The sequence below is a fragment of the Macaca mulatta genome, chromosome 7 (genome assembly GCF_049350105.2).
Source record: "Macaca mulatta isolate MMU2019108-1 chromosome 7, T2T-MMU8v2.0, whole genome shotgun sequence".
NCBI classification, from domain to species: domain Eukaryota; kingdom Metazoa; phylum Chordata; class Mammalia; order Primates; family Cercopithecidae; genus Macaca; species Macaca mulatta.
The window spans coordinates 96,220,082-96,247,019 of NC_133412.1; the positions used below are offsets into that span (position 1 = coordinate 96,220,082).

General features: G+C 48.0%; 1 protein-coding gene and 1 long non-coding RNA gene across 8 annotated transcripts in view; one reads left to right on the forward strand and one right to left on the reverse strand.

Annotated features, from left to right (window-relative positions):
- Positions 1-26,938, reverse strand: part of SLC7A8 (solute carrier family 7 member 8) — a 60,504-nt gene continuing 33,566 nt past the window's right edge. For 2 of the 7 annotated variants that reach the window (XM_077938430.1, XM_015143288.3), the window contains 8 exons: positions 18,061-18,186; positions 15,418-15,571; positions 14,044-14,167; positions 12,566-12,669; positions 6,122-6,218; positions 4,328-4,477; positions 2,696-2,873; positions 1-2,022 (listed from right to left, as the gene is read on the reverse strand). In XM_077938430.1, coding sequence (XP_077794556.1) covers positions 1,856-2,022; positions 2,696-2,873; positions 4,328-4,477; positions 6,122-6,218; positions 12,566-12,669; positions 14,044-14,167; positions 15,418-15,571; positions 18,061-18,085 — 999 coding nt within the window. In that variant the 5' untranslated portion in view covers positions 18,086-18,186 and the 3' untranslated portion in view covers positions 1-1,855. 7 annotated transcript variants of the gene reach the window in all.
- Positions 19,091-23,213, forward strand: LOC144330179 (uncharacterized). The gene is made up of 2 exons (XR_013396123.1): positions 19,091-19,935; positions 20,449-23,213. It is a non-coding gene; the product is annotated as an uncharacterized LOC144330179 (long non-coding RNA).

Sequence of the window (26,938 nt, forward strand, 5' to 3'; positions counted from 1 at the left end):
TTTCCGTTTTAAATTTTATTACATCAAAAGAAAAAACCTCTCCACAAAACAAATCTTAAAACCTACACCAAGCGAAAGAAATTATCATCAAGGTTCTAACTCCACCCCCCAAAACAACCTTACATTTAAAAAAATCCAAAAGAAATAGAAATACCAGCTTCAAAAATATTTATCCAAAAAGTAAGGCATCAACTTTACAAAAAAATAATTGAAGGAGGGGAGGAAGTTGGAGGAATGAGAAAAGAGGGAACAAGAAGATGGTCCCCTGACCCTCCAGGGGCCAACCCCAGCCTGCCGGGCATCTACGCTGAAGGGGTCACAACTCAGACCAAACTCGGCATCTCACCAACTATGGGGCAGGCAGGCTGGGCGGGGAAGCTGGGAGACACCACCCAGGTCAGGAAGGGCTCCTGTGTATTCCAGTTTAAGCAGACAGAACTGGGGTGAGGGAGAGAATCCCGATTTGTGATAAAAGGATCCTAAGTCCTTAGTGCAGCAGGAGTGACTGGGGAGGTTGCAGGGCCCATGACAAACTCCATGGCCTTCCATTGGAGCCCAGGGAAAGGTCAGAGGCCGCCAGCCACAGAGGAGGGCCTTTTTTGAGGACCTCCAGAGCGGGCGCCCTGCTGCCGCTGCCCTCTCACCCTGCCCCAAGACGGCATGGCACTGAGACCTGAGAGGAGTGGGGGGCTACTGGAGTTGAGGACGGACGGGAAAGGAACTGGGCTTCAGTCAATGCTCTCCCCAGTCTCCCAGGGTGTGGAATGGGCACCTCTGGGGAGGGGGAAAGCGCCCTTCCTCCCGGGGAAGGCATTTAATATCAGATCCGTCCTGAGGGTTAGAAATAGGGGAGTATTTTTAGGCCAAGTTCTTGGATGGGAGGTGACTTAAGGCTGATTTGGCTCTGATCTCAGGCCTGAAGGACTTGGGGATCCTTCACACCCGGTCCCAAGCCAAGGCCCAGAGAGGAGAAGGGCATGGTGGGGGCGGTGGTGCTGGCTGTGTGCGGGCGTGCTGGGAGTGGCTGTAGGGATAGCAGGGGACTGCTCCTTCCTGTGATGGGGAGGTGGAGTTGCTGAGAGAGATGCCCACTAAATTAAAAAGCAGAAGCCTTTTTGGCTTCTGGAAGCTTTGGCACCATGTTGGGGGCAGGATGCAGGAGGCAGGGGCAGGGCTGGGTTTCTGCAATCTGAGCCTTTCTCAGTATGTTCCTCAACCGCCTGGCTTGGGGGTGGAGAGGCTGTTCTTCTCCTTGGTCCTTAGCTCTGGGAGTTGGCGTCCTGAGGAGAACCGAATTCTGGACAGGGAGCCCTGGCTGGGGTGGGTGCAGGTATGATGGGGAGGGGCAGGAAAGAGGGCAGAGGGAAGCATCCCCTTGGATTTTGGGTCCCTGGTGAAGAGATAGGGTCTTGGGTCTCTCCAGCTGACCCCTTGATGGGGACAGAATTGCTTGAGCCTGTGCCCCCGCAACACAGCCCCTGTGGCCACCTCTCCTCTCCGAAGGGGCCTCCCTGGGAGGGAAGGCAGTAATGAGCTCTGGTTCCTGAAGCAGCAGCTGAGGGTGTGGCCCGGCATCTTGGCACCTTGGCATCTCCCCTCTCCTCCAGCAGCTGGGAGTGTGGGCAGCACTGGAGTGGGGCCTGGGACATGGGCCCTGGGGTGAGAGACTGGTTCGTTGGGTATGAATGTGAGTTTTGTTTACGATTTCTCACTACCCACGCCGAAGTCCTACCACTGCCTGACAAAAGCGGAGAGAGGGGTGTGTGTGTACTTGCATGTGTTGGGGGGACCAAGGCAGGGAGGTAGGATAAAAGGGGAGGGAGGAGGGAGTAGCCAGCTGAGGGAATGGTGGTCCTTAGGGCTGGGCCTGCCCCGCCACGTCCTTGTCCTTGGTGGGAGTGGGTTGGTACATGGGCTGCTGCTGCTCCTCCATGTCCTCATTAGCCTTCTCTGTCCCCGAGCCCTGCTCTGCCTCGGGGTACACGACCACACACATCTTCTGGCTCACCAGGGTTAGCAGCTCTGTAGGAAGAGATCAAACAGAAACCAGGCCAGTGCTGAGCATCCCACCAACCTGGCCAAGCGGCCCCGGCCCTTCCCAGCTCTCCTGCTCCAAGTTCTGCCTCTTCAGAGCAGTCAGTGCTTGAGGAGAATCCTTTCCACCTGGTCTGCCTCCTGCATCTCCCGCCGGCTGCTCCTTGCTCATGAAGGCCCCAGCCTTCCACCTTCCCTGTGCCCACTGACCCCCAAGTCCAGGGTCTCCGCTGGTCTCCACCCAGCTTGGGGCAGCTCTCACAGGATGGCTGATAGGTTGCCTATTTAATTTTTAAATTTTTAATAATAGAGATGGGGTCTTGCTATATTGGCCAGGCTGGTCTCAAACTCCTGGGCTCAAGTGATCTTCTGTCTCAGCCTCCCAAAGTGCTGGGATTACAGGTGTGAGCCACTGTGCCCAGCCCAGGTTGCCTATTCTTGCAGGTCTAAGGTCTGTATGGAAATGCCAGCTGTTCTCCTCCCTCAGAGGTCTCTGGGAAAAGGCATCTGCTTTCCCTGCTCTGGACTCCTCCAGAGCTCTGTGGACTAAGGAGAAGGCGAGCCTAGGTCTCCTGGCCCTGGTGGCTCCCCCACCCCATCACTGACCACTGCATTCCAGCCTAGGAGGCCCTCAAGCCAGCCAGAGCCTCCAACAACTCACCAATGAAGTCACTGAAACACTTGGGCTTGTGTTGCCAGTAAACACCCAGGAAATAGACAGGCACTCCTGTCAGCATGATGGCCAGGCCAATGCCACACACCACCGGCTCTGACCACAGGCTGAAGACCAGCAGGAAGGCCCAGAACAGCAAATAGATGATGGGGAACAGCAGGTTGATCTGTGGAGCAGAAGCATGAGGCATGTGAACTGTGTAGGCCCCGCGGCCCCCAGGACTAGGGACTGAGGCATTCTCTCTCTTCTTCACCCACAGAGACACATCCTCAAGGGTAAAGGCTGGGCTTCCCTCAACTCTGTGGTCCCACACTCACCCCTGATAGGGCAGGGGCTATATGAACAAATGTTGATGAACATGGATGGTCAGACAGGAAGAGGATGGGGAGGAGCTAGGGAGGAAAGGACCCTCCTTGCCCATGTCCTCGATCCTGGGTGTGATTAGACAAGGCCTCATCATGCATGCCATGTGCCTGTGGCAGCCAGAGAAGCCCATAGGGATGGAGAAGCTTGCTGGCACATGGGTGCGTCTGCTGAGGTCCTAGGGTGGAGGGGAGGTGTGGCAATGCACAAAGTGCAGGCAGGAGACGATTCTAATCACTCAGGCTCCCTGGTCCTCGCCCACTTCTATGCAGGGCCCTTATGTGGGCACAATATGGCAAATGTCAGCTCCTTATGGGCCACATGTGGGGAGTTCCCTAGAGTATCCTCTTCAGGGCTCCAGGGGCAGTCCTGATTCGGCTGCCTTTCTCTTCCTTGTCTTCCTTGCTCAGAAGGGATGTGTGTGGTGGGGACCTGGGATTATTCTGCCTCCTCTTCCCTCTAGCAGGTTTTCTAAGAGTGAGAGTAGAAAATCGTGGTGGAAATGCCAGTGAGGAACTGAGAGATTTGGAGAGCCTTTGATTTTTCAGCTGGAAGGATCTTCTAGAAGCATCTAGTCACTGTTTCTAGAATAGGATTGTACAAATAGCTCTGGAGTACACGCTATTCTTCTAATTTGTTGGAGAACTCATAATGCTCTAGCATGTCTTGTTCTGAGCAATCCCATTAATTTCTATCACAGAGTTATATCTTGTAGCAATATTAGGTTCACTGAGCACCCTATATGTGTAGGGCTATGGGAGTTTAAAAAGAGAGGATCATGGAAGGTTGCAGTAGACTAGAAAACTTCAAGGAAGAGGAGGTACTTGAGGCGCATTTGGAAAATGGTTAAAATGTAGATGGGCAGATAGGAGGAGGAAAGGTATTCTGGGATGGAGACACAGCACCTAGTGAACCCAGCTATCTGGAGGGACAAGGAGGAAGTGTTGGGGAGATAAGAGAACCTTGAAAAGTCAGCTGGAGTTTAAGGCTTAGACTGGTAGGAAACAAAGGAATGTCAAGATGAAAGTGACATTTGATCTGACTTATTCCCCAGCTACAGTCTGCTCCGATCTCATCCCCAGTGGAGAACACAAATGATGGTCCCATTCACAAATGGCCCTTGCTTTCCAAAGGGTCTGCTACCATCAGAGATGATGATGTGTGGTCAGCAGCTAAGAAGAGAGGTGATTTAAACATCTGAACTGCAGCTAGAACCACAGAGGAAGGGGCGGGGACCCCAAAGGGAGGTTCTCTCACCTTGATGGGGCGGGGGATATCAGGCTTCTTCCAGCGAAGGACTATCTGTCCAGCAACCGTGACCCCATAGAACAGGTAGTTGATGAAGCCCACGTAGTTGATGAGTGTGTACATGTCACTGGTGACCAGCATCAGCAGGGTGGAGATGCACTGGGGAAGTGGGAGGAGCTCATCAGTGATCCAAAAGATATTCGGAGACTGGTATTATAGATTAGGGGCTGTCCCCCAGCCTCCAGGCAGACGATGCCATTGTATAATGGATGTCTCGAAATGGAGACTTTAGAACCTCCCCTAGTAACCTAGGACGTTACAACATCTTTATCGCTAGGAAGTCCTTTCTTATTACAGGGGTGATGATAAAAATATTTAACCACTGGTATGGCACGGGCACTAACCACTTAGAATGGATACTGGGCATAAGCAGCTAGACTGGCTACCCTGGTATTACCTGGCTCTGTGTCAGCCCCGGTTTCATTTGTATGTCTCTGTGGGTTATAGCTCAAGCTAACTTCATTTTTTTAAATCCCTTAGGGAAGATTGTTAATAACAGATTAAGGCTTTATTCCTGCCCTCATCCTTTTCTCCTGGCTGAGTCATCTATTTTTCTTCCTTTTCTTTATTAATTTCAAAACTGGTTACATAGAACTTACTGTGTGCCAGGTCCCTATTTTTAGCATTTGACAAAGATTAACTCACTTAACCCTCATAACATCCAAATGAGGTTTTCTTGACAGAGTCTACTTTCCAACTTCAAAATCATCTCTGTGGCTCTCTTGGAACCATGCTCCTCCCTTCTGATAACTTGTGAAGGTCAACAAAAGTTCCGTCCTCCTGTGAGAGCCGATGGTTAAAATAATTGAGATGCTTTTAATGGTTCTTGCTGCATCTGCCTTTTAGTCACACTACTGCACCAATAGCTCTAACTGGGAAAAGAAAAAAAAAAAAAAAGGGTATGGCCCACTGGGAGTACTGTCTTCTCCAGCCACCTTCCACAACCAACCAGTCAAGGTGACCTTCATCCTACATCTGAACATTCTGATGTTGTACAGCAATGCTGTACAATGCTCTTGACTCCCATGAGCTCTGTTATTCTGATTTCTAACTGCTTCGCCAGTGGACCAAAGTCATTTTTAGTGTTTTATTCAGGATCCAGAAGGAAAATAAAAATAACTCAAAAGACTCAATGGGGACAAGTCTTTGTTCCTTCCTTTAGCTCTCTCTAAATGATTCTACTCTGGGGATATTTTATTCCCATCTCTTTCCTGTCCCAAGTTTCCTTTTCACAGTTTTCAGTTTATCAGTCTTCCTCTATGATTTTTCTTATTTGGTGTACTCTTAACACTAAATTCATTTCAGTGATGTTTCCAAGAGACTGGCAGGCTGCCCTGAAGCTTGATGTGGGGAGTGGGTGTTTGCAGGGACCAACCAGCCAGGAGTAGAGACCAGTGCCACAACCCCGCGGTAACAGGTGTGAGGAGAGCCAAGGGAGACACCTTTTTTTGAGGCTGTAGAATCCTGAGGCAGTCAGTTCAGTCTGACCCAAAAGGATGGGAGAATGGAAATAAGTCAGCCCGAGAACCTTAGGTATTTCAGGACTCAGGATCTTTCCTTGCTATATCTCTTGATATTAACAAAGCTGATGAGTATCATTTGCCAGATCATCTAAGATCCAGTGAGACCTAGCAGCAGACTGGAAAGGTAACAGGGGTGTGTGTGAAAAGCATGAACTCCCAGCTTAGACTAGGCACAAAAAGAGGGAGGTGTGTGGGGAGTTACAGCAGGAAGGGCCCTTACTGTGAAGAGCAGGGCTGGGATTGGAGTGCAGCGCTTCACGTGGATCATGGCCAACACACTGGGAAGGTGGCCCTCTCGGGCTCCAGAGAAGAACAGCCTGGCAGGGAGAAAAGCAGGTCAGCCTGGGATAACCCATGGACCACCAAGCCCGAGTTCCTTCATCCATGCCTACCTTCTGCCCACACAGGGGCATCCTCCCTCCAACCGGGTACCTGCCTTCACATGCACACTTTCCGCCCCACCAGCCACAGAACCTGTGTTCACAAATGCAGGTGCAAGCAAACCAGAGGCAGCCAATGGAAAAGTGGATGAACCCTGGGTATGTTAGACCCTGAATGTGGTATGGGTGGCTCAGGGTTACTGATAATTGTACTGTCACTCAGTGGGGTGCTCCCAATGCCTGGAAGGCTACAGGAGCAACCTCTGTCTGTTGCCTTAAGTATTCATCTCTTTAAAAGCATTCCTCACATCCTCAAAGGATGCAGATTCCCTGATACACTGGGACCGAACTGCATATGGAAAGCTTTAAAAACACTTTTTTTTTTTTTGAGATGGAATCTCGCTCTGTTGCCCAGGCTGGAGTGCAGTGCCACAATCTTGGCTCATTGCAACCTCCACCTCCCAGGTTTAAGCAATTCTCTGCCTCAGCCTCCCGAGAAGCTGGGATTACAGGTGTGTGCCACCATGCCCAACTAATTTTTGTATTTTTGGTAGAGACGGGGTTTCACCATCTTGGCCAGACTAGTCTTGAACTGCTGACCTCATGATCCACTCACCTCGACTTCCCAAAGTGCTGGGACTACAGGCGTAAGCCGTCATGCCCGGTCTAAAAACACTCTTATCCTAGTCAGAGAGTAGTTGTTTTTGTGGGAGTGGAGAACTGGTGGTGGAAATGTTCTGTATCTTGTTTTGGGTAGTGGCTGAATTTTGACAACTGTCAAAATTCATCAAATGGAAGCCAGGCACAGTAGCACACACCTGTATTTCTAGCTACTTGGGAGGCTGAAGTAGGAAGACTGCTTGAGCCCAGAAGTTCACAGCCAGCCTGGGCAACATAGTGAGATTCTGCCTCTAAAAAACAACAATGAAAAACAAAAACGAACAAACACAAACAAAACTACCCCCACAAAACTCATCAAAATGAACATTTATGATCTGCTTTTTTTTTGAGACAGAGTTTCACTCTTGTTGCCCAGGCTGGAGTGCAATAGCGTGATCTTGGCTCACCGCAACCTCCGCCTCCCAGGTTCAAGCGATTCTTCTGCCTCAGCCTCCTGAGTAGCTGGGACTACAGACATGTGCCACCATGCCCGGCTAATTTTTGTATTTTTGGTAGAGATGGGGTTTCTCCACGTTGGTCAGGCTGGTCTCGAACTCCTGACCTCAGGTGATCTGCCCGCCTCGGCCTCCCAAAGTGCTGGGATTACAGGCATGAGCCACCATGCCCAGCCTATGATCTGCTTTTTTTAAAAAATATGGAGGCAGGGTCTTGCCATGTTGCCCAGGCTGGTCTTGAACTTCTGGGCTCTAATGATCCTCCCGCCTCGGGCTCCCAAAGCGTTGGGATGACAGATATGAGCCACCGCGTCCAGCCTGCATATTTTATTGTATGTAAATTGTACTTAAAAATTTATATCCTGTCTTGTGGGATTGAGTTAAAAAAAATTATATCCTGTCTGGGCTTGGTGGCTAACACCTGCAGTCCCAGCACTTTGACAGGCTGAGGTGGGAGAATCATTTGAGCCCGGAAGTTTGAGACCAGCCTGGGAAAAATAGTGGACCCTTGTCTCTACAAAAAATAAAAATAAAAAAATTAGCCAGGCATGGTGGCGTGTGCCTGTTGTTCTAGATACTCCGGAGGCTGAGGTGACAGGATCACATGAGCCTGGGAGGCTGAGGCTGCAGTGAGCTGTGATTGTGCCACTGCACTCCACCCTAGGCGACAGAGCAAGAAACTGTCTCAAAAAGAAAGAAAAGAAAAGGAAGAAAGAAAGAAAAAATTGGAAATATCCTAAGTGCCTAAAAGTAGGAGGTTGATAAAATAGATTTGCATAAGATGAAATGTTATGGGCTAGGCACAGTGGCTTATGCCTGTAATCCCAGTGCTTTGGGAGGCCGAGGTGGGTGGATCATCTGAGGTCAGGAGTTTGAGACCAGCCTGGCCAACATGGTGAAACCCCGTCTCTACTAAAAATACGAAAATTAGCCAAATGTGGTGGCACGTGCCTGTAATCCCAGCTACTCGGAAGGTTGAGGCAGAATTGCCTGAACCCAGAGGTGGAGGTTGCAGTGAGCAGAGATCACGCCATTGCACTCCAACCTGGATGACAGAGTTAAACTTGTCTCAAAAAAAAAAAAAAGGAACATTATGTAGTCATAATGTTTTTGAAAAAAATTGATTACATGAGAATATGCTCAAAATATAACATTAAATGAAAAAACAGTACTGAAAACTATAATGCAAATAATTTTTTTTTTTTTTGAGACACGGTCTTGCTCTGTTGCCTAGGCTGGAGTACAGTGGCACAATGACGGCTCCCTGCAGCCTTGACCTCCCAAACTCAAATGATCCTTCTGTCTCAGTCTCCCAAGTAGCCTGGACTACAGGTGTGCACCACTATGCCCAAATGCCAATTAATTTTAAGATTATTTATGGGCCCATTTATTAAAATGCTAACTGATTATCTCTGGGTGGTGAAATTATGGTTAACTTTAATTTTCTTCCTTATACATTACAGAAAAAATTTTAAAAATTGTAAAATGCAGCCTGGGCAACATGGTGAAAACCTGTCTCTACAAAAAATACAAAAATTAGCCAGGCATGGTAGAGTGTGCCTGTAGTTCCAACTACTGAGGGGGCTGAAGTGGGAGGATCACTTGAGCCTGGGAGGTTTGAGGCTGCAGCAAGCTGTATTTGCACCAGTGCACTCCAGCCTGGGTGACAAAGTGAGACGCTGTCTCAAAAAAAAAAAAAAAAAAAGATAAGGAAAAAATGAATAAAATTCTAAAATAGATGGAATAGTTACAATCAGAATAAAGATTTTTTTTAACTTAAAAAAATTAAACTTTTTATGTTTCCAATTTTTAGAGATGGGGTCTTGCTCTGTCCCGCAGGCTGGAGTAGAGTGGCATGATTATAGCTCACTGCAGCCTCCAATTCCTGGACTCCAGTGATCCTCTAGTCTCAGCCTCCTGAGTAGCTGGGACTACATGTACATACCACCATGCTCAGTTAACTTAAAAAATGATAATTTTTTTGAGATAATTGTAAATTCACATTCAGTGAATCTTACAACAAAGTACAGTTGTAAGAAATAATAAAAAGAGATCCTATGTATCTTTTGCCCAGTTTCCTCCATTGGTAACATGCTACACAATTATATTATAGTATCACAAGTAGGATATTGATGTTTAAATCAATTTTATTTTTTACTTATTTTTCTTTCTTATTTTTTTGTAGTGACAGAGTCTTGCCGTGTTGCCCAGGCTGGTCTTGAATTACTGGGCTCAAGCAATCCTTCCACCTTGCCCTCCCAAAGTACTGGAATTACAGGAGTGAGCCATCATGCCCAGCCCCAAAAGTTTTTTTTTTTTTAATTTTTTTTTTTGAGATGAAGTCTTGCTCTGTCACCCAGGCTGGAGTGTAGTGGCACGATCTTGGCTCACTGCAACCTCTGCCTCCTGGGTTCAAGTGATTCTCCTGCCTCAGCCTCCTGGGTAGCTGGGAGTACAGGCACCTGCCACCACGCCTAGTTAATTTTTGTATTTTTTTTAGTAGAGGTGGGGTTTCATCATATTGGCCAGGCTGGTCTCCTGACCTTGTGATCTGCCTGCCTCAGCCTCCCAAAGTGCTGGGATTATAGGTGTGAGCCACCACACCTGGCCATAAAAGTTATTTTTAAAAAGAAAAGTTTTAGGCCAGGCGTGGTGGCTCACACCTGTAATCCCAGCACTTTGGGAGGCTGAGGTGGGTGGATCACAAGGTCAGGAGATCGAGACCATCCTGACTAACACAGTGAAACCCCGTCTCTACTAAAAATACAAAAAATTAGCCGGGCATGGTGGCAGGCACCTGTAGTCCCAGCTACTCGGGAGGCTGAGGCAGGAGAATGGTGTGAACCCGGGAGGCGGAGCTTGCAGTGAGCCAAGATTGTGCCACTGCACTCCAGCCTGGGCAACAGAGCGAGACTCTGTCTCAAAAAAAAAAAAAAAAAAGAAATTTTAAGAGAATAATTTGAATGTTCCTAACATAAAGAAAAGACAATATTGAAGGAGATGGGATATCTCAATTACTCTGATTTGATTTTTACATATTATATCAATGTATTGAAACATCATCTGTACCTTGAAAATCTTGAAAATATGTACCTCTATTATATACATATGAATATGAAACTTGAACATAAAAATCAGCCCTCCTTCCCTTTTACTCTCCTAAGAGAAAAGTGAATATTAGGGGCTATCAACAGTAATTTACATGTCAGTGCAAATTGGACCACTTTTTTCTTTTTTCTGGGGAAAGGCTCACCTAAGGGATGACAGGCAGGGTACAGCTTGATAGGAACAAAAAGGCACAGATTCAGTGCACTGGGAGTTCAGAGAATTGTAACTTACTTTGTAATTTGTGTATGGAGTAGACTGAAGCTAACAGCAGCAGCTCATCAGAAGTGTGGGAGTTGACTGTATCCCCAAATACCCATAAGCAGTAACCATAATGAACTCCCTAGGCCAGTGTCACTAGTTTCATGCAGCCATATACATCCCTGTCCCCTCTCCCATGCTGCCGCCCCTCTACAAGGCAGTCTCATGCACCAGGTGCTCTGTGGGACTTGTCGTGCACATAGCCAGGGTCCTGCATTCACGTCCCTCCCCCACATGCAGACAGGACCAAGTGTAATTGTCCAGATCCAACAGCATTTGCAAGTGTCAAGTTCACAACAGACAGTCCTTGCCCAGCTAGCCGACAACAGAGGAGACGATGACATTAAGCATAACACACATCCACACACTCTGACTCTTTAGCAAGGATCATCCACTCCCTACCCGAGAACACAAAGGAGTGACAGGAGATAAAGAAGGAGGGAAGGAGAAGGAAGGAAGAAGGAACTGGAAAGATGAGCAGAGGAGGCCTGGGTGTGTGAGGTCTCGCCTCTGAATCGGAGGTGGAGCACACCATGCGCCACCCTTTCCTGCATGCACACACAACTAGACCACATGCACGCAGACCGCTGCTTGGCCTGCCTGAGGGACAAACCCCACTCTAAAGTGACTGTAGCCAGTCACTCTCCTCCAATAGATCTCAGGGAGCCTCATGGGTCACTGTTCTTCCACTGCTCGGCCTCGGCGGGGCCTCCATGTGGCCACTGCTCCTGTGTAACATGCACACGAGGTTGCTGTGGGTGAGTGTCATAGGGTCCCAGTGTACAGGGGACACCCACACCACCTCTTTCCAGCCCTGGGTCCTAAAAACATGGCACTACCTTGTTATTTCACAGGAACTCTTCCCTGATGTGATGGCTTTGGAAGCAGCTGAACTCAGGGACTCATCTTTGGAGCAGGACTGTACCCTGAGGGCAGGGGGTGCTTTCTGAGAACCTGGGAGGACCCCTTGAACCACACAAGTGGAAGTCATTCAACATCTGCTAGCCTCAACAGCCCCTTCTGAAGACAGCAAAAGAAAGGGCCGGGTCCCCGGATGCGGGGAGGCAGGACCTGGGACTCGTGGACCTGCTTGCACTTCTGGCTTCTGAGAGAGCTCTGGGGCGGGGGTCATGGATAAAAGGCTCTTTCTTTGGACAAATGTTTGCTTTCCACTTTCCCCCACCCTCTCACTTCACATTCTCCACCTGAGTCTCATGGGTGGCCTCGAAAAGGCCTCTCCAGCCGCCTCGGTTGAGCAGGGAGGACCTCTGCATTCTTGGGGCAATTAGGGTGAACCCATCCCACCTGCAGGCTAGTTCCAGAACATTCATGGGAGGCCAGACCCAGAGGCCCCAGGCACAAGTCTCCCTCTTGGTCCCTTTCCAAATGGGGTTCTTTTCCAGCCAGCAGCAGCCTGTTTCCAGGCAAGTGGAAATGGGGGCTCTAGGACTGCAGCCAAGATACTGTCTTGCTGCCAACTACAGCCCCCTGACTGGGGGCTGCATCAGGCAGGCTGGTGGCCTCCTCTGTCTTCTGCTCCTTTTGAAATGAGACAGGCTACTACATGTGAAGCACCTAGGATCCATATGCCACACACATCGCAGGTGACCACGTGAGCAGCACACACTCCTCAGCATCCATGCTGACACACACGCCCTCGTGTGAGCAATCACGCCTCTTCAAGCCCACCATCCAGATGCCCACACAGACCCCTGCTGACAGAGACAAGCCCACCATATACAAACAGAGCAAAGTGCACAGCGGAGTGGCCCCTGGCCGGAGAAGGGCCCAGGCAGCACTCACCGAGAGGAGGTGAAGAGAGACCCATTCACTCCTCCAAATGTGGACAGGGCAACAGAAATGGGCATGATCCAGGCCATGACTCCTAGGAGCTTCTCTCCAAAAGTCTGGGAGAGGAAACAAGGAGATAAGCAAAGAAGGAGAGGTTACCACTCCCCAACCCCTTAGCTCCCACTTCACTCTGGGAAACCATTTCTCCCATCTCCACCCTTGTAATTCTCTCTGGCCAAGTTGCTTAAGAGCCCCCACCCTCTCAAGGGTGGACCCCCTACACAGGGGGGTTAATGCATGTTTTAGGCTAATTAACTGAAGAAGGTAGTACACAGTGGTAATAGTAATAATGAACTAACGCTATTCTTGTTTTATGGATGAGGAAGTGAGTCACACAGTGATTAAGTAGCTTGCCTAAGATCACACACCCAGCAAGCGGAGGGACCAGCATTGGAAGCCAGGTGGTATGATCCAGGCCTCACATACATTATACGATTTCTCCAGCACAGGGAAGGGCATGGGCTTGTCAGGCAGATCCTTGCCCTCCAGCTAGGAGCTGTGAGACCTTGAGCAAAGTTTATGATTTTTGAGCCTCTGTTTCCCAACTGCAAAATAGGGATTAATCCAGAATCACAGGGTGAGAATTTCTCAGTTCATCAAAACAGATGAGTTGGGTGTAAAATGATAAGAATGAGCCCCTCCTTAGTCTGAGAAAGAAAAGGCTGTGAAGCTATAGACGAATCTTCATGTATTCAAGGACTATACAACGCAGGGGACCAGCCTTGTCTATATTCCCTGAGCCAGGTTTACAGCACATTACTGAGGAGAGATTGTTCAGAATAGAAGGCTGTTGGTCATAAGAACAGGCTGCCCCAGGAAATGGGAGGACCTCTTTTCTTTACGGTCTTTTGAGATAAGGCCAGTGAAGAGACTGGCAGGGTGGTGGTGGCCCAGCCTGATGCCAGGTGAGGGAGCAAGGTGCCTCCCAGGTCCTTCTTAGATGTCAAAGATCCCAACCCCTTGCACCAGTATGGTCTCTTGCCCCAAAGAGCACACCTGACGTCTGCTTCTGGATAGGAAGGCAGAGAGAAATGGCATGTCTTGTGCAAGATGATGTCTTTCTGAGGAGGGGCCTGTCTGCTTCATGCCACTCTCACATTTAGAGCTTGAAGTGCCCAAGATTAGGAGTCGGCAAACTTTCTCTGGAAAGGGCCAGGTAGTAAATGTCTTACAGCTTCTTAGGCCATGCGGTCTCTGTGGCACTGACTCGGTTCTGCCACTGTAGCTGTTCTAGGTACAACCCAGCCACCAGTTTGCTCCTGGGCATTTAAAGATACCCCAGCCAATGACATATGTGGTTTCTGTCCTGAGAACTTGGGGGTGATTTCCACTTCCCCAAGGCCATGGATCAGGGAAAAGTGAGTGGGGCTACAGCAGGCAAGTCTATGTCCACATTCCTCCTATGAGAGACTGGGACTTTCATTTCTTACCACAGCGACGGCGTTGGATGCCAGCAGCTCCTGAGGGGACATTGCAGTGACATAAGCGACATTGGCAAAGACATACACAAATGTGACCAGTGGGATGGAGATGAAGATGGCTCTGGGAAGGTTCCTGTAGAGGGAGAGGAGGTGAGGGGAAGGGCTGGCACCCGGGACGCCAGACTTGCCATGCAGTCCAGGGGGTGTCTTCTGTCTTTCTGCAGGCGCTTAGCCTTGCAGACTTCTGTGAGGCTTCCTTTCCCTGGGAGGTGGCCTTTGCCTCAATATGGGCAGGATAATTTAAAGGAAAGGAGGCTGAGCGTGGTGGTTCACACCTGTTATCCCAGCCCTTTGTGAGGCCAAGGAGGGAGGATCGTTTGAGCCCAGGAGTTCGAGGCCATCCCTGGCAACATAGCAAGACCTCTTTTTTACAAATTAAAAAATTAACTGGGCATGGTGGCATGTGCCTGTAGTCCCAGCTACTCAGGAGGCTGAGGTGGGAGGCTTGCTTGAGCCCAGGAGATTGAGGCTGCAGTGAGCTATGATTGTACCACTGGACTCCAGCCTGGATGACAGAGTGAGACCCTGTCTCTAAAAACAAAACAAAAGAAAAAATAAGTTAAGCAGCCGGGCGCGGTGGCTCAAGCCTGTAATCCCAGCACTTTGGGAGGCTGAGACGGGCGGATCACAAGGTCAGGAGATCGAGACCATCCTGGCTAACACGGTGAAACCCCGTCTCTACTAAAAAATACAAAAAGCTAGCCGGGCGAGGTGGCGGGCGCCTGTAGTCCCAGCTACTCGGGAGGCTGAGGCAGGAGAATGGCGTAAACCCGGGAGGCGGAGCTTGCAGTGAGCTGAGATCCGGCCACTGCACTCCAGCCTGGGCGACAGAGCGAGACTCCGTCTCAAAAAAAAAAAAAAAAAAAAAAAAGAAAAAAAGAAAAAATAAGTTAAAAAAATGAAGGCAATAAAACAACTCAGGTTGGAAGTATGCTCCACACCTGTTGATCTTGACCTGGATCTCCACAATGCACCTTTTCCCCCTGCCTCAAGACACCAAGACTGGCCTGTCCTAAAACAAGCAAGATTCCCAGAAGCCTCTCAGGGCACAGTTCGTTGTCTAAGGCAGTGGTGTTAATGCAGTACAGTTCTCAGCTTCTAATCGGGTCTGGGAAAGTCACTGGATCCTTTTCTCCTCCTGGTGGGGTGAACGGCAAATGGTTTAATGCCTGGAAAATGAACTACAACTTCAGGATAGATCAAATCACAGTCCGAATGGGGCTGAGGAAGGCGAGGTGGGCAATGTACACCTGCTCCCTCTTTCCAGCAGCAGGTGCTGTGGCCTTTCAAGGGAGAGGGAATAGCCAGGCTCTTTCAACTCACTTGTAGGGATCAACAAGTTCCTCAGTCACATAATTCAGAAAGTTCCAGCCTCCATAGGCAAAGGAGCCCTGAAGGAAAGCCAGTGCGACGAGGCCGATGTCAGGTTCCTGGAAATTCTCAAATGCATTCTTTGGCTCCAGCCAGAAGTATTCTCCTGTGGACACATGCAACAGGAGGCTGCTCAGTGAGACAAGCCAGGAGCCCAGCAACCCCTGGCCTGCCCTGGCCCACCTCTCACCCCTCCGTGTGGCAATGACACCAACTCTGTCTTGTCTCCAGTGAACCCAACATATTGGATACGTGGGGATAAAGGGAGCAGGAAAATTCAGGTCCAGGGCTTCCGAGGCCCTGGAAACTAGGAGTCCAAATGAGGGTTTAGGTTCAAAGCACAGTTCTGAATGCTCATTCTGTAAAAGGTAAAGTTATTTAAAAGGAAAGGACATGGTAAATTGGGCTTTGGAAATACAGGATTGGAGACATTGGTAATCTCCTGACCACTTTCTCTGATATCTAAGTTTCTACATTTTCATGAAGAAAGCATCCAGGATTGGGCACAGTGGCTCAGGCCTGTAATCCAAACAATTTGGGAGGTCAAGGCAGAAGGAATGCTTGAGGCCAGAAGTTTGAGACCAGCCTGGGCAACATAGCGAGACTCCCATCTCCACCACTAATTAAAAAAAATTAGCTGGGTGTGGTGGTGTATGCCTATAGTCTCACCTATTTGAGAGGCTAAGGTGGGAGGATCACTTGAGCCCAGGAGTTTCAGGCTGCAGTGAGCAGGAGAATCACTTGAACCTGGGAGGTGGAGGTTGCAGTGAGCTGAGATCGTGCCACTGCACTCCAGCCTGGGTGACAGAGCAAGACCCTGTCTCCAAAAAAGAAAAAAACAAAAACAAGCAAGCATCCAGAACAACAAACACTCAAACGTGAGTTTCCATAATGTTATATTAGTTCAAGCTTGTTTTGCTGCTTGCTTTGTTGATATCCTCCTATCTGTTTCTGAGGTGTGTGTTTGGTCTCTCTTTTCTTTTTTTGAGATGGAGTCTCGCTCTGTCACCCAGGCTGGAGCGCAGTGGCGCGATCTCAGCTCTCTGCAACCTCCACCTCCCAGGTTCTAAGTGATTCTCCTGCTTCGGCCTCCCGAGTAGCTGGAGTTACAGGCATGTGCCAACATGCCTGGCTAATTTTTTTGTATTTTTAGTAGAGACAGGGTTTCATCACGTTGGCCAGGCTGGTCTCGAACTCCTGACCTCAAGTGATGTGCCTGCATTGGCCTCCCAAAGTGCTGGGATTACAGGCGTGAGCCACGATGCCTGGCCGTCTCTCTTTTCAAGATTCCCTAAGGACAGGAATTTTTTTTAGCAAAGAGCTGTTTAAACTGCCTTCCCAGCCCCTAGCACAGTGTGCTGCAGACTGTGGGTCCTTGGAATCGTCTGCTGACTGGCTAAAATTTCAATGAGATAGAGAGTAACTGATCATATGTTACTTATTCATCTGCAGTTTAGCATTGGGACAGGAAATAAGGAGATTAGGGTGACCAGGAGAAAGAATTGAGGCCAGCTTAGGAGGGACTCACTATTTTTGACAAGATAGCGCAGTGATTTCCTTAAGTCTAAATGCCTGAAAGCAATATATAACCTGTTAAAGAACTTAATCCAACTGTTTAAAACAATCAGGCATATTATATAGCAGAAACTTAATTATGTTTCCTGGAGTAGAAGTCCAGGCTGCCCACACTGCCTTCAGGGCTTGCGGGAAGTTTCCCTGTTTGTCACCTGACTTTCTCCATGAGGCAGTGACACTGGGCAGAGCCTCGTGGTGCCATGGGTCCCATGGAAACCAAATACAGCCTCAGGCTTGGACAGGGCCAAATCCAGTGGGGAATGTTGGCAGGGGCCCCGGGAATGCAGACCTCTCTCTCTCAGAGATTATAAGTAATTTTGAAACATAAAATACCTTTCTCTGTCCTCCACTTTAAGATGTGGACAAGATTCAACAGAAGAGGCAGGGAGCTTCCCTGGGGTTGGGGGAAAAAGACAATAGGAATCTAGAGATCTGGGGTTTTTGTTTGTTTATTTGTTTTTGAGACAAGGTCTTTCTCAGTCGCCCAGGCTGGAGTGCAGTGGCACAATCATAGCTTACTACAGCCTTAAATTCCCAGGCTCAAGTGATCCTCCCACCTTAGCCTCCAGAGTAAGCGAGACCACAGCCATGCATCACCATGCCCCGCTAATTTTTAACATTTTTAGTAAAGATGGGATCTCACTATGCTGCTCAGACTAGTCTCAAACTCCTGGGCTCAAGTGATCCTCCTGCCTCATCCTTCCTAAGTGCTGGGATTACAGGCGTGATCGACCACACTTGGCGGATATGTGGGGTCTTTACCTAGCTGTGCTAGAGCCTTGAGGTAAGTATGGGAGAGGTGACCTTTGCAGCCTAAGGGGAGTATTCCCTACCCCCAACCACCTCGGGGAAAATGGTTTCTCCTTCCCTTTTGTCAAGCAAGGGAAGAAGAAGAGAAGTCACTCAAGGCTAGAATTGGGGAAATCTCAGGGTGTACATACCTTCAAAGCTGGGCTGAGAGGGTGTGTATATGCAAGGGGAGGAAAGCTGGGCAGCACCTGTTGTTCCTGTGATACTCACCTTTGCAAATCTGTACAATCCCCATGATGATAATCAGGGCCAAGGCCAGGAGCTTCCCAGCTGTGAAGACGTCTTGAACCCGGGTGGCCCACCGCACACTGGAACAGTTGACCCATGTGAGGAGCACTGAAATGAAAGACCCCCAAAGAGATCTTCAGGGGCTGTATCTGGCTGCATGATGCCCAAGGCACACAAGCAGAAGTGTTCCCTCGTCCTGATGATGAGATTGTAATAGGTGAGCCAGATACCCAGCAAGCTCAACCTCAGGGACCAGAGACTATGGCTCGGTTAATGGGTTACAAATGAAGATTACATGTCCCAACTTAGAACTTGGGAACAGCATGCCCTGGTGAGGGCTGGAAGCCAGAAGTAGGCATGGAAGTGTAGGCACTGGCTTTGGGGGTAAAATCATATCTGATCAGGGCACAAGTATGGGCTTTGTCTTCAAGTTGTTATTTATGCAAGGGGAGCTGTGAGCAGCTGGTGGGATTCAGGAAGTCACCTTCCTGAGCCTGATTTTGGGGTAACAGAGGCTTAGGGGAATCTTCTGTTACTTAGGCTTATTGAGATATAATCTACATCTTACTAAAACTCACCTTTTTTAAGTGTACAGTTTGATGAGATTTGACAAATGCATTGAATGGCTTAATCACTTCAACACTTCATATGTAGAACATTCCCAACACTCTAAAAAGTTTCCTTATGCATCATGCTCCTTTGTAGTCAGTGAGGCAAATCTTCTTATCCTACCTCTATAAGCATTACTTTGACTTCTGTCCCTATAGCTTTGTCTTTTTCAAAATGTCATGTAAATGGAATCATACAATATGTGGTCTTTTGTGTTTGACTTCTTTCACTTAACATAATGCTTTCGAGATCTACTCATGTTGTTGCATATATTACAATTTGTTCCTTTTTATTGCCAGATAGCATTCTACGATATACAGGTATCTGTTTGTTTTTCCATAGACATTTGGGTTGCTCACAGTGTGGGACTATTATGAAGAGTTGTGATAAATACTTGCGTAGATGTCTTTTTTCTTTTTGTGGATTGTAGAGATCTTTGAGTGGGGTTTTCATTGCTCTTGAGTAAGTCCCCAGGAATGAGATTCTGGGCCATAGAGTAAATGTGTTTAACTTTATAAGAAACTGCCAAACTGTCTTCCACAGTGGCTGTCTCATTTCGCATTCCCACTGTCATGTCAGAGTTCCTGTTGCTCTTCATCTTTCCCAGCATTTGGTATTGTCAGTTTTTGCTAATGGGCATGTAGTTGTATTTCATTATGGTTTTCATTTGCATTTCCCTAATGACTAATGATGTTGAGCAACTTTTCATGTGCTTATTTGCCATCCATTTACAAATCTTCTGTGGTGGCATGGGGAGTTGCAATTCTCTACAAAAAATTTTAAAAATAAGCTGGATGGTGTGGCAGCTCTGACTTCACTTGAATGGCTGATCAAATTTTATCAATATCTTATTCTTAAATGGTACTTCTACTTTCCAAGTATTTCCCAACCTTACTTGATGCTGAGAAGGTTAGGGTAGGATGGTCCTGACATTACCCGTCTGTAACCTTCCTTCGTGCACCGTCTCCACCTGGCAAATCCCTTCTCCTCTTTCAAGATCCAGCTTAAATGTCACCTGTTCTATGAATCTTTATAATTCAGCATGTTATTTATTCCTAACAACATGCCTGCAAGGGAAGATATATCAGCTGTGTTTTGTACACGAGGAACAAAGTTTGTTCCTTCTTTCCAGAACAATCCCATACCACTTTGTTTATATCTAACATTGGGACGTATTTCTTTTTTCTTTTCTTTTCTTTTTTTTTTTTTTGAGACAGAGTCTCACTCTTTCGCCCAGGCTGGAGTGCAGTGGCGCAATCTCGGCTCACTGCAAGTTCCACCTCCCGGGTTCACGCCATTCTGCTGCCTCAGCTGGGATGCCACCACATCCAGCTAATTTTTTGTATTTTTACTGGAGACGGGATTTCACCGTGTTAGCCAGAATGGTCTCAATCTGCTGACCTCCTGATCCTCGGCCTCCCAAAGTGCTGGGATTACAGGCATGAGCCACCGTGCCTGGCCAGGATGTATTTCTTTGTATCAAAATGACCTGCTTCTGGCTGGGCGCGGTGGCTCACGCTTGTAATCCTAGCACTTTGGGAGGTCAAGGTGGGTGGATCATGAGGTCAGGAGTTCGAGACCAGCCTGGCCAACACAGTGAAATCCCGTCTCTACTAAAAATAAAAAAATTAGCTGGGCATGGTGGCGAGTGCCTGTAATTCCAGCTACTCGGAAGGCTGAGGCAGGAGAATCACCTGTACCTGGGAGGCGGAGGTTGCAGTGGGCCAAGATTGTGCCACTGCACTCCAGTGTGGGCGACAGAGCTAAACTACATTTTTTTTTTTTTTTTTAAGACACCAAGGGCAAGTATATGTTTTCACGTTTTTAAATCTCAGGACATATCATTGGTGCCTGCAAATAGTAGGTGCTCAGCAAGTATTTAATAAAAGAATTTAAAAATATCACAGTTCATTAGCCTTCCAATATCATCTCGGTCTACACGTTCCACAATGCACATCAACCGCTTCTGCTCCCCAAGAACCTGATCAAAAGGAGATACAATCCCTAGTTGGCTTCATGTTGCCAAAGGGCAACAGGAAACTTGACTTCAAGAGTAGAAGCTCCTGACTCCTCATGGAAGAGCTATTATCCAAGATGATGTCATATAAGGAGAAGCAAAACATGTTGTCAGAGGAAGGATTTTAAGTGCCCAAGCAGGGAGAACACTTTGTAAATACCCGAATGTTCCAGATGGACTGACATCCTGATAAATACACATTTGGTTTGTCTTACTCAATTCAATAAGGATTTCAGGATCATGTGCCTGGTGACAAGCCAACCTAGGTCACTCTAAATAACTGGGTCTGTGATCTCAGCTTCTTCCCTGGGCCCCAAGGCATGCAAGGTACAAGGCTGGGCCCCTTCACCCAGGAATTCAGGCAGACACAGCAGTAACTCAAGGATAAAGGAGATTGATAAAAGGAAGGAAGGAAGATTAGGAAACAAACCCCAGGAGCCTCAGGGACAGGTAAGGATTACACAATAAGGAACCAGATCTTGATCTCAGGGAAGAAAATCCTTCTCCAAGGGGAGGAGAGGGCAGGAGGGGGAAGTGACAGAAAGTACTTGAGGAAAACAAGGGCAGAGCGGGACAACTCAAAGAAATCCCTCCTCCCCCAAGCAGACCACCTCCCTGTTGTGCTGGAAAAGAAAACATGAAATCATCTTTACAAGATGGACCTTACTGAGTCACACAGAAAGACACCTTTAAACTATCAGCTCTGTGGTCTTCCTGGGGTGACAGAGATAGGGATGCTTTGTCAAATAACCTATCTGTGGCTATCTTCTATCTTGCCTAATCTTATCTCCATCACTTCCCAAGAACCCAGCCCTTGACTAATATTTAACCTTTCACCTTCACAATAATCTTTCAGAAACAAAAAGAAATTCGGAGAATGAGGTGGGGATAGGCAGGTTGCCTGTGACACCTAATCTCTTTGGAACAATGGCTTCAGGCCCCAGATCTGGCCCTTCACCCTGCAGTTGGGTGATCACACCATGTGACTGAGGGGAAAGAGGGTATCAGTCTCCTGGTACCACAAGACAACTTCCCTCACAGCAGGCTGAAACCTGAGCCTCCATCCAGAGAGGAAAGGTCAGTGGGTGCTTGCCAAGTTCCTGCCCTGCTTAGGAGCCCTGCTGCTGGCTAGCTACTGCCTGGCACTTGTCTGTTGCTGACGATGATATTCTAGAACCCTCTCTTCTCGGCTAGACCCTGAATTCCACATGCCTGAGATACAGTGACCTCAGGGAAGCTACATGTAGATGAGGATCATTGGCCACAGCAGCTTTGAAATGTGAGGGGCTTTTCATCCAACCATCCATCCATTCATCCATCCATCTATCCATCCATCCATCCATCATAGATCCATTCACCCATCCACCCATCTAGCCATCCATCATCCATGCATTCATCCACCCACCCGTCTATCCATCCATCATCCATCCACCTACCCACCCATCCAACCATCCATCATCTATCCATCCATCCACTCATCCACTCATCCATCATTCATGCAGGGCCTACATGTACTAGGCATTCTAGTTGGTGGGGAGGTTATTGATAAGACACAAGTCCCTGCCTTTAGGAAGTTGGCAGTGTAACAGGGATGACAGGTGAAGAGATGGCCACAAAACAATGAGGTGATGGCAAAGTTATTCGCAGAAGCTAGTGGGCATCTATGAGGAACCCCTAACTCAGCCCAGGGGAATCAGAGATGCCTCCTATAGGAGGAAGAGACCCTGGCAACATGGAGAAATTTATAATCCTGGTCCAGCTGGACAAAATAAAAAGTCATAAGACTCTGGTTCTTGTCCATTGTAATCTAGTTGTGGGAGTGGCTGCTGCTTCTTTAGAGGCCCTCATGGAATTCCAGGCTTGTATATATATTTTTGGGCATTTCCTCCCCTCTTTCTTTCTTGCTTCCTGGGCAAAAAATAAGATGAAAGACTATTAAGAAGACAAGAGTTCAAGAAGATGCTTAAGTCAGGGGCGGGTTACTTAATCCATCCAGTCTGAAATACTCAACATCAAGGTGACAGAAGAGATACAAAGAATGAGTCAGGCAGGAGGAGGAAAATTCAGATTTTAGCAATCTGGAACACTGCCCAGAGTCCAGGGCCTCCCAGCTGCCAAGTAGGAGAGATGGGCTCAATGCTTTCTGCAGGACTGGCAGAGGGATTCAGAGTCCTTGCTGCCGACCTGTAACTGGCTTGTCCACTGTGGAGCGCTGGGCTCCCTGCAGAGAAGGTGCCCTCAGCCCCAGCCCAGCTCTGACCCCAGATTTTGATCTCCAGGAATTACAGAAGTCTCTCCTTCACTTCCTCCCCTTGGCAATGACAGCAGATCTCTTTGTATTGGGGGCAGTTGAAGGTAGAATTATGACCATCCAAGATATCAACATTCTAATCCCTGAGATTTGTGACTATGTTATTTTAAATGACAAAAGGAACTTTGCAAACGTGATTAAGTATTTTTTTTTTTTTTTTGGAGATGGAGTTTCCCTCTTGTTGCCCAGGCTGGAGTGCAATGGCGTGGTCTCGGCTCACTGCAACCTCCGCCTCCCATGTTAAAACGATTTTCCTGCCTCAGCCTCCCAAGTAGCTGGGATTACAGGTGTCTGCCACCACACCTGGCTAATTTTTGTATTTTTGGTAGAGACAGGTTTCACCATGTTGGCCAGGCTGGTCTCAAACTCCTGAGCTCAGGTGATCCACCCACTTTGGCCTCCCAAAGTGCTGGAATTACAGGCCTGAGCCACCACGCCCAGCCACGTTAAGGATCTTAAGATGGGGAGATTATCCTGGATTATCCAGAGGGCCCAGTGTTGTCACAGGAGTCCTTATAAGAGGGAGGTAAGAGGGTCAGAGTTACAAAAAGACATGTGATCATGCAACCATCAGACAGACAGAAAGAGAGACTTGAAGATGCTATGCTGCTGGCTTTGAAGATGAAAGATGGGGCCATGAGCCAAAGAATGCAGGAGGTCCCCAGAAGCTAGAAAAGGCAAGGAATTCTCCCCAGAGCCTCTAGAAGAAATTCAGGCCTGCTGACCCCAGAGTTTAGGACTTCTGACTTCCAGGACTAAGATAGTACATTTGGCCGGGCACGGTGGCTCACGCCTGTAATCCCAGCACTTTGGGAGGCCAAGGCGGGTGGATCACGAAGTCAGGAGATCAAAACCATCCTGGCTAACACGGTGAAACTCCGTCTCTACTAAAAATACAAAAAATTAGCCGGGCATGGTGGTGGGCGCCTGCAGTCCCAGCTACTCGGGAGGCTGAGGTAGGAGAATGGCGTGAACCCAGAGGTGGAGCTTGCAGTGAGCAGAGATCACGCCACTGCACTCCAGCCTGGGTGACAGAGCGAGATTCTGTCTCAAAAAAAAAAAAAAAAAAAAAAAAAAAAAAAAAAAGCTAGTACATTTGCATAGTTTTAAACCACTAAGTTTGTGGTTACTTGTAACAGTACCAATAGGAAATAGATACCAGACAGACATTATGCAGAAAGACTAGACAGCAGGGACATACCCTTAAAGAGAAAAGCTTTTAAACAGCAGCCAGGCAACACATACCAGGAGCCCAAAGGAGTGTCTGGCCACAGGCCTTGCGGGACACCAGATGGAGGGAAGGGATGGTGCTCTCTAGAAGTGGGTAGTGAAGGTGAGATCACCAGTGTGCTCACCTGGTTAGCAAAGTTCCACACCACATAGCTGCTTCCCACTTCTTCCAGCTTCCCAACCCTAGCTGGGATCCCACAGCTAAAGTGTTCCTATTTCCTCTTCCTCCATTTGGTAATTCAATACAGTAGCAAACAGCCTTGTCTTGTAACTCTAGCAGTGTTGTTTTTCCTCTTTCCTTTTAGAGAAATCCAGGGCAAAAGACAAAATATCCCTCCTTCATCTAATTCAGGTTCTCCTTCAGTCTCCCCTGTATTCCTTACAACTTCAGGCCCACCCACACAACCCAGATACACACACAAACACTGGCCCAAGAATCACAAACTTCTTGGAAGGCGAGTGGAGTGCCAGGATGTTCATAGACATGAATCCTTTATTTTCTGCCCCCATGATTTTGTTGGTCTCCTTATTTTACTGGCCAGAAGCCACAATCAAAGGCCACAAAAGAGGTCAAGATAGAAAGCCAAGAGATTATTATCCCAAGAGTCCCGAGTCTGAGTACACTGTTCACGTTGGAGGGGACAGAGTGGCCACACCGTGTACTGTCCTGTGGTAGACAACACCAAAACACACCTTGGCAGAGCTTGCTCTGTATCCTTCCAGGCTGAGTCAACCCATTTTTAACCCTAAATTAATACACAGTCACGTGCTACATAATGACATTCTGGGCAACAACAGACTACTTATACCTCCGTGGTCCTGTAAGATTCGAAGACCATATTTTTACTGTATCTTTTCTCTGTTTAGATATGTTTAATGAACAAATACAACTGCCTACAGTGCTCAGTACAGTAACATGCTGTACAGGTTTGTAGACTAGGAGCAACAAGCTACACCATGTAGCCTAGGTGTGTAGTAGGCTATGCCATCTAGTTTCATGTCAGTACAGTCTATGATGTTTGCATAATGACTAAATTATCTAAGGATACATTTCTCAGACTGTATCCTTATCATTAAGCAATGCATGAGAGTATTATAGACTATAGGTAAAAGAAACAATTTAAAATTAATTTCTTCAGTGCATTTTGAAGTAGAACATCAACGAATCATTAGCATAAACAAATACATCTGCATTTAGAAGGTTTTAAGGATGGATTGGGGAGTTGTGGAGCTGGTTTTAAGTCCCTGCAATCATTCCAGAGGTGAGGCTGTGACTTTATCACTCTTCCCCTCAACTCTAGCTAGCAGCACCTGGGAAGTGAAGGATGATGTGGGTTTCTGAATCTTTTTTGGGTGTGGAACAAGGGAGCAGAGCTCAGAGGAGCTTGTGTAAGGTGTGAAGTGGTAAGAATGGGGAGGAGGATCACCAGCAGCATGAAAGATAGGAGCCAGAGATGGCTCTCTCAGAGGGACCCGGCAGGTCTGAATCTGAGAATCACAGAACTTTTGAACTTGAAGAACTCAGTGGCCATGGTGCCTTTGCCAGCTTAGTCACGTACTCTCAGTTAACCTCTTTGAACCTCCCTTTTCTCCAGGTAAAATCTAAGGTCCATTTGAACAGTGTGACGATACTCTGTATCCTGTGTATTGTTGCATACATTTTTTTTTTTTTTTTTGAGATGGAGTCTCGCTCTGTTGCCCAGACTGGAGTGCAGTGGCACGATCTTGGCTCACTGCAAGCTCTGCCTCCCAGGCTCACGCCATTCTCCTGCCTCAGCCTCCCGAGTAGCTGGGACTACAGGCGCCCGCCACCACGCCTGGCTAATTTTTTGTATTTTTAGTAGAGATGGAGTTTCACCGTGTTAGCCAGGATGGTCTCGATCTCCTGACTTCGTGATCCGCCCACCTCGGCCTCCCAAAATGCTGGGATTACAGGCGTGAGCCACCACGTCTGGCCTGTTGCATAAAATGTTAAATGGTTATTTTTATTGTTTATCTTAAGAAACTATAGACTAAGAAAGTCAAAAAGAGCATGTGATTTGCTCAGGATCATGCTGACACTCAGAGGCAAAGCAGAGTGGCGGGGAATGGGAATGGTTTGGAAGATTTTAGAAATCATATCATGCATCAGACCACATTGTACATCGTGCCCCTGACCCTTCTCAATTTCTAATCTGTTCCATCTTTTTCTCAGGAGGATGCTCCTCCACAAATGACCTGCCCTGGGGTCCTTCAACCCAGCTGTCTGGAAGTTGGAAGTGGGTCACAGGTACAGGCTGGGGGCTGGGGAGCACCGGCCAAGGCACTGGACCAGGAGCCCAGATGGTCAAACATGTTCCTGTGCCTCAGTTTCCACAAGTGATGAAAATACCACCAGATCTTATAAGTCACGTGCCTCTGTCTGCTAGGGAGGAACACCCTGCAGAAAGCTGAAGAGATGCGTGGTTGCTGCCCGTGCTGCCCCACTCCTCAGGCTCCACAGACACTGTCTGCTGCCAGCGGTGCGCATACAGCCACAAATAATCCCCTGGTGGCCAGAGTGGCCTTGAGGTCCTGTCTGGCACACAGTAGGTGCTAAGCTTACTGAATGGAAATGACAGACAGATACATCTACACAGAAAATTCAGGGAGAGTGCACATAGAAGCCATTGTGCTGCTCTAGGGAGTAAATATCAGGTTTAATATGTCATGGG